At 41.7% G+C, this 7,500-nt stretch overlaps 1 protein-coding gene across 2 annotated transcripts in view; it reads left to right on the forward strand.

The window, feature by feature from the left end:
* LOC121547218 (cell division cycle protein 20 homolog B) overlaps nt 1-7,500 on the forward strand; it is a 25,965-nt gene that overhangs the window by 12,160 nt on the left and 6,305 nt on the right. For both annotated transcript variants that reach the window (XM_045225860.1, XM_045225861.1), the window contains 5 exons: nt 76-281; nt 1,708-1,802; nt 1,981-2,209; nt 4,702-4,827; nt 6,607-6,727. In XM_045225860.1, coding sequence (XP_045081795.1) covers nt 76-281; nt 1,708-1,802; nt 1,981-2,209; nt 4,702-4,827; nt 6,607-6,727 — 777 coding nt within the window. The remainder of the gene's footprint in view (nt 1-75; nt 282-1,707; nt 1,803-1,980; nt 2,210-4,701; nt 4,828-6,606; nt 6,728-7,500) is intronic.

Genomic DNA, 7,500 nt, shown 5'->3' on the forward strand with positions numbered 1-7,500 from the left:
ACTGTAACTACAAATACTATGTTTAAATAGATTTAAAAATGAACAAACCTACTATCTCCTCTGCTCTCTCCTCAGATAGCCACCTGTTGGACTGGAGTAACAGTGGTATGGTGGCCCTAGCCCTGGGGTCGGATGTGTTCCTGTGGAAGGCAGACACACACACTCTGCAGGGCTGCATCCACCCGTCTCTCCCGCTGAGCCTGTCTCACTCTGTCTCGTCTGTGTCCTGGAGCAGAGATGGATGTACACTGGGCATCGGGACCAAGGAAGGGGGCGTACAGGTAGAGACAAACGTGCTCGACCCTTAGCGGAACGAAATCCGTAACATATTGCACAAATTTGAAATCCTGCAAATAATTAAATTGATAGAACCTACAATCTATCTGTAATATTAAAGCTGATATACCACCCCCCACCCCAAAATTAAAATTAAATAAAAAAGACATATTGCACAAATTTGATTCGTAACATATCACACGAAATGGATGACGTAGTAAACAATTGGATGACGTAGTACACAAAAAACGGGGACCACTTTCTAAGCTTGCGAGCACCAAAGTTCTAGAGTGCATCTTTAATCAACCAGCTCTCACAGTCTCACGTCAAAAGTAGACGTTCATCCATGTTTCTCAAACATCACATTTCAAAGTTGTTGCAAATGTCAAATTTTGAAGTGTTTAATGTTAAGTTTAGGCATTTAGTCAGACTTTTTTAAAATTAGGCATTAACTCTGAAATATTAAGGTTAGGCATTAACTCCGAATGGTTAAGGTTAGGGTTAAGATTTGGGATTGGCTTAAAACAGAAATCTCAGAAACTACTTTTTATCACTGGATTCAAACTTGCAACCTTTGGAATCAGAGGCAAATGCTTACGCCCATCCACCATCCACAACTGAAACCTAGGTGAAGGTAACAGCGCTCACTGTTGCCCCTAGTGGCCGGTTTCCACGTCATCTCCCGACGTCCTCAGACATGGATGGATGTCAAATACTGACTTGTATCACGGGTGACCTGGCTGCTTTAATATAATGCATGTTATATTTGTGTTGTTTCCTTTGTGTTTGTTGGATTGTTTATTGGCAGGTCTTCATGTTGAAGGTAGACACAACAATATCACATCATCAAACACAGTGGAGTGATTTCCTGCTTCTGTCTTACAGTGAGGTTAGGTTTAGCTTAGGGACCATGCACAACCATGTGCGTGTTATATTCTACATTAGTGATGTTTGTATGACACCTCTCCCGCTCCCTCTCTCTCTCTCTCTCTCTCTCTCTCTCTCTCTCTCTCTCTCTCTCTCTCTCTCTCTCTCTCTCTCTCTCTCTCTCTCTCTCTCTCTCTCCTCTCTCTCTCTCCCTCTCTCTCTCTCTCTCTCTCTCTCTCTCTCTCTCTCTCTCTCTCTCTCTCTCTCTCTCTCTCTCTCTCTCTCTCTCTCTCTCTCTCTCTCTCTCTCTCTCTCTCTCTCTCTCTCTCTCTCTCTCTCTCTCTCTCTCTCTCTCTCTCTCTCTCTCTCTCTCTCTCTCCCCCCCTCCCCCTCCCCTCTCCCTCTCCCCCTCTCTCCCTCTCCCCCCTCCCCCTCTCTCTCTCTCTCTCTCTCTCCCCCTCTCTCCCTCTCTCTCCCTCTCCCTCTCCCTCTCTTTCCCTCTCCCTCTCCCTCTCCCTCTCCCTCTCCCTCTCCCTCCCCCTCTCCCGCTTCCTCTCCCGCCAGTTGTGGAATGTGGAGAAGAGGACCAGACTGAGAACTATAACGTCACACCTCTCTGGAGTGGGGGCGCTTAGCTGGAACCAACACGTACTCAGCAGGTGGGTTGTGTGGTGTGGTGTGGTGTGTGTGTGCCTAGGTGCATGTGCGTGTGTCTGCGTACGTGCAAACATGTGTGTGTGTACAGTATGTTTGTGTGCGTGTTTTTGTGTGTACTGTTAAGGATATTGATGAGTTGAGAAACACAACTATCCATCCCTTTGTTCTTGTCCCTGACAGCGGTTCTGTTCTCGGGCTAATCCATCACCATGACTACCGACTTGAAACCCCGACAGTGGGTGTGTTCCACCAACAAGGGGGCGTGTGTGGGCTGGAGTGGGCGCCGCAAGGAGATTGGCTGGCCAGTGGCTCAACAGACGGCCTCCTCAACATCTGGACCAATGACCTGGGGTCTAAGACGAAGACACACCCACCTGCCAAGACAATGACACAACCCAGTGCGGTCAAGGTGTGTGGCCTCAGAGTGTGTGTGTGTAATCTCTTGTGGACAGACTATGTAAACATAAACGGTAGCGTAGATCTGTCATGATACAACAGGATGCGTGAGATAATGAGCAACATTAGTTCTGTGGCTTTTGGACAAATCACCAATTCTAGAGTGTTCAGAAGGGGAGGGGACAAATCACAATTTCCAGGGTGTTCAGAAGGGGAGGGGACAAATCACAATTTCCAGGGTGTTCAGAAGGGGAGGGGACAAATCACAATTTCCAGAGTGTTCAGAAGGGGAGGGGACAAATCACAATTTCTAGGGTGTTCAGAAGGGGAGGGGACAAATCACAATTTCTAAGGTGTTCAGAAGGGGAATGGACAAATCACAATTTCCAGGGTGTTCAGAAGGGGAGGGGACAAATCCCAATTTCTAGGGTGTTCAGAAGGGGAGGGGACAAATCACAATTTCTAAGGTGTTCAGAAGGGGAGGGGACAAATCCCAATTTCTAGGGTGTTCAGAAGGGGAGGGGACAAATCACAATTTCTAAGGTGTTCAGAAGGGGAATGGACAAATCACAATTTCCAGGGTGTTCAGAAGGGGAGGGGACAAATCCCAATTTCCAGGGTGTTCAGAAGGGGAGGGGAAATTTGTCCCAGAGAGAGAGGGTGGAGCTCTTCATCTCTTCTCTTACAGTTTTTTACAATCACTTTGGCACTCATTTCAGAACCTTGACGTCATTTTTCAAAACTCTAGACACAAAACTCACAACCAATGATCAAAATGCACATTTTTCAAAACTCTAACACTTTTTTCAATTGCTTGGATACAATACACATAAAACTAAGATCATTTGTTCATTTAACAAAAGTCACCTGTTCAATATGACACAACTTAATATCAAAGTACTACTATTTCAAAAGGCAATTCACACATTACATTTCAGATGAGTGTCTACTCATTTCATTACAATTATCCAACTATCAATTGATACAACTGCTCAAAATGATGTAACTGTTGCATTACTCTTAATGCATAGTTGTATGGAAACAGACAAACAATATTCCATGTTTAGATCATGAAAGTTTCAAAGTAACGAGATTCATTGTCACCAATTAGCGTGGAGCATGAACCAATTAGACTACATTATCTATGGATGTAATATTTCATCATCATTCTTTATCAGACACCGTTTCTATGGTCCCCTTGTAACCTTCCTTGATGAGCTCGATCAGGTCTGTAGAGCTGATGGCGTGACCTATGTCATCGTGTGGGATAATGTCAGGTTCCACCATGCTCATATGATGCAAGCATGGTTTCAGGCCCATGCACAATTGACCACCCTGTATTTACCCCCCATACTCTCCTTTCCTTAACCCGATTAAGGAATATTTCTCCACATGGAGATGGAAGGTTTATGATAGGCGCCCTCATGAACAAGTCACTCTTCTCCAGGCCATGGATGACGCATGCAATGACATCACGGCAGACCAGTGTCAGGCCTGGATTCGCCATGGCCAAAGGTTTTTTCCAAGATGTTTGGCTAATGAAAACATCCATTGTGATGTAGATGAGAACCTGTGGCCAAAACCACAAGACAGAGTTGATGAAAATGTAGAAGTACAGTAATCACTCCTATGTTTTGCTTTTTTACAGTACAAGCAAGCAAGTTGATGTTTTACAGTACTGTATTGTTTTTCATCAATATATTTCAGATTTTGTTCAATGATTCCACTGTGTCTGTGGTATTCTCTCTACTACTGCAGTACTTTTACAGGGATGTATTTACATGTAGTACCATAATGAAACATGTATCACCTATTTTGTACTACAATATTTAATGATTGTACGAACAATGACACAGTGAAACTATCGGTTGCTTGTGTGTGGGTGATCTAAATTAACGTTTCATTGGTATTTCACAATAAATTTGTATTTTGAATCAATGATTGTGCAAGTGTAAGATTTCTTTAAAGATATGAATGCACAATGCAATGTTTTGAACATTGGACAGCCTGTGTTACAAGTGATGACCGTTTTGAGTTTTGTGTCTAGAGTTTTGAAAAGTGACGTCAAGGTTCTGAAATTAGTGCCAAAGTGATTGTAAAAAACTGTAACACGTATAGATCTAATTAGAACTTAATCAAGCATTTGACCAATTTACACGAGACGTTAGTTCTGGGTTAAACGAGATTAGGGTTATCATAATGTGTGTGTGTGTGTGTATGTGTGTCTCTCTGTGTGTGTGTGTCTCTCTGTATGTGTGTGTGTGTGTGTGTGTGTCTCTTTGCTTGTGTGTGTGTGTGTGTGTGTGTGTGTGTGTGTGTGTGTCTCTTTGTGTGTGTGTGTTTCTCTCTCTGTGTGTCTGTGTGTGTGTGTGTGTGTGTCTCTTTGTGTGTGTGTGTTTCTCTCTGTGTGTGTGTGTGTGTGTGTGTGTGTGTGTGTGTGTGTGTGTGTGTGTGTGTGTGTGTGTGTGTGTGTGTGTGTGTGTGTGTGTGTGTGTGTGTGTGTAGGCTATGGCATGGTGTCCTTGGCAGAAGGAGCTGATCGCCACGGGAGGGGGGCAGAGCGACGGAGTTCTGAGGATCTGGAATAACCAATCAGGGACCTGCGTTGACTCCGCCCAGACCAACTCACAGGTGGGTGTTACACAATGCACTCGTCTCATATATTTAATCTATCTCAACAGACCACACACACACACAGCAGAGTGGTTGTGTTTTAGCATTGTGCAGGAACCAAATCAAATCAAATTTATTGGTCACATACACGTGTTTAGCAGATGTTATTGCGGGTGTAGTGAAATGCTTGTGCTTCTAGCGCAGACAGTGCAGTAATATCTAACAAGTAATATCTAACAATTTCACAACAAATACCCAATACACACAAATCTATGTAAGGAATGGAATTAAGAACATATGCATACAGTTGATGTCAGAAGTTTACATACCCCTTAGCCAAATACATTTAAACTCAATGTTTCACAATTCCTGACATTTAATCCTAGTAAAAATTCCCTGTTTTAAGTCAGTTAGGATCACCACTTTATTTTAAGAATGTGAAATGTCAGAATAATAGTAGAGAGAATTATTTATTTCAGCTTTAATTTCTTTCATCACATTCCCAGTGGGTCAGAAGTTTACATACACTCAATTAGTATTTGGTAGCATTGCCTTTCAATTGTTTAACTTGGGTCAAACGTTTCAGGTAGCCTTCCACAAGCTTCCCACAATAAGTTGGGTGAATTTTGGCCCATTCCTCTTGACAGAGCTGGTGTAACTGAATCAGGTTTGTAGGCCTCCTTGCTCGCACACGCTTTTTCAGTTCTGCCCACACATTTTCTTTAGGATTGAGGTCAGGGCTTTGTGATGGCCACTCCAATACCTTGACTTTGTTGTCCTTAAGCCATTTTCCCACAACTTTGGAAGTATGCTTGGGGTCGTTGTCCATTTGGAAGACCCATTTGCGACCAAGCTTTAACTTCCTGACTGATGTCTTGAGATGTTGCTTCAATATATCCACATAATATTCCTTCCTCATGATGCCATCTATTTTGTGAAGTGCACCAGTCCCTCCTGCAGCAAAGCACCCCCACTGCATGATGCTGCCACCCCCGTGCTTAACGGTTGGGATAGTGTTCTTCGGCTTGCAAGCGTTCCCCTTTTTCCTCCAAACATAACGATGGTCATTATGGCCAAACAGTTCTATTTTTCTTTCATCAGACCAGAGGACATTTCTCCAAAAAGTACGATCTTTGTCCCCATGTGCAGTTGCAAACCGTAGTCTGGCTTTTTTATGGCGATTTTGGAGCAGTGGCTTCTTCCTTGCTGAGCGGCCTTTCAGGTTATGCGATATAGGACTTGTTTTACTGTGGATATAGATACTTTTGTACCTGTTTCCTCCAGCATCTTCTCAAGGACCTTTGCTGTTGTTCTGACATTTCACATTCTTAAAATGAAGTGGTATCAGGAATTGTGGAAAACTGAGTTTAAATGTATTGGGCTAAGGTGTTTGTAAACTTCATACTTCAACTGTATGTAAATGTGATTTCAGTTTTTTATTTTAAATACATTTGCGAAAATGTCTATAAATCTGTTTTTGCTTTGTCATTATGGGGTATTGTGTGTGTAGATTGATGAGGGGGGAAAAAAACAATATAATCCATTTTAGAATAAGGCTGTAATGTAACAACATGTGGAAAAAGTGGAGGGGTCTGAATACTTTCCGAATGCACTGCATGGTATTAGTAATTGTGATATGTATTTTGATGTCAGGTAGTAGCATTCAAATGCTTGTAAAATGGCTTACGCTATAGTAGGCTTTATTTGTTGAGGGACAACCAATGTAATTTGCTAGGTTATTGTTATCAAATGTATTAGTGAAAGTTGTTCTATCTATTCTGTTCTATTCTATTATAGGTGTGTTCGGTGGTCTGGTCAGAGGAGAGGAAGGCTCTGTTCACTGGCCATGGTCTTCCTCATCACCACATTACCTGCTGGAGCCCCTCACCTTCACTGGAACAGGCCTACCAGCTACATGGTGAGACACTACTACCTATACTACTAATACTGCTATTACTAATACTACTACTATACTACTACTATACTACTACTACTATACTACTACTACTACTACTACTACTACTACTACTACTACTACTACTACTACTACTACTACTACTACTACTACTATACTACCACTAAACTACTACTATACTACTACTATACTACTACTATACTACCACTACTACTACTGTACTACTACTATACTACTAATAATAATACTATACTACTACTACTACTATACTACTACTATACTATTAATACTACTACTATACTACTACTATACTACTACTATACTACAACTATACTACTACTACTACTACTAATACTACTACTGTACTACTACTATACTACTAATACTAATACTTTAATTCTACTATACTGCTACTATACTACTATACTACTACTATACTACTACTATTGCTACTAATATGCTACTACTATACTACTACTATACTACTACTACTACTACTATACCACTTCTACTAATACTGCTATTACTACTACTAAACTACTACTACTCACTGGACCAGGCCTACCAGATACATGGTGAGATATATTACTATACTACTACTGCTACTACTACTACTACTTCAACAACTACTACTACTCTACTACTACTATACTACTACTACTACTACTATACTCTCACTACTACTATACTACTGTTATTCCATACTACCACTATACTACTAATACTACTACCATACTACTACTATACTACTATACTGCTACTATACTACTACCATA

The sequence above is a fragment of the Coregonus clupeaformis genome, chromosome 16 (assembly GCF_020615455.1).
Source record: "Coregonus clupeaformis isolate EN_2021a chromosome 16, ASM2061545v1, whole genome shotgun sequence".
NCBI classification, from domain to species: Eukaryota; Metazoa; Chordata; class Actinopteri; order Salmoniformes; family Salmonidae; genus Coregonus; species Coregonus clupeaformis.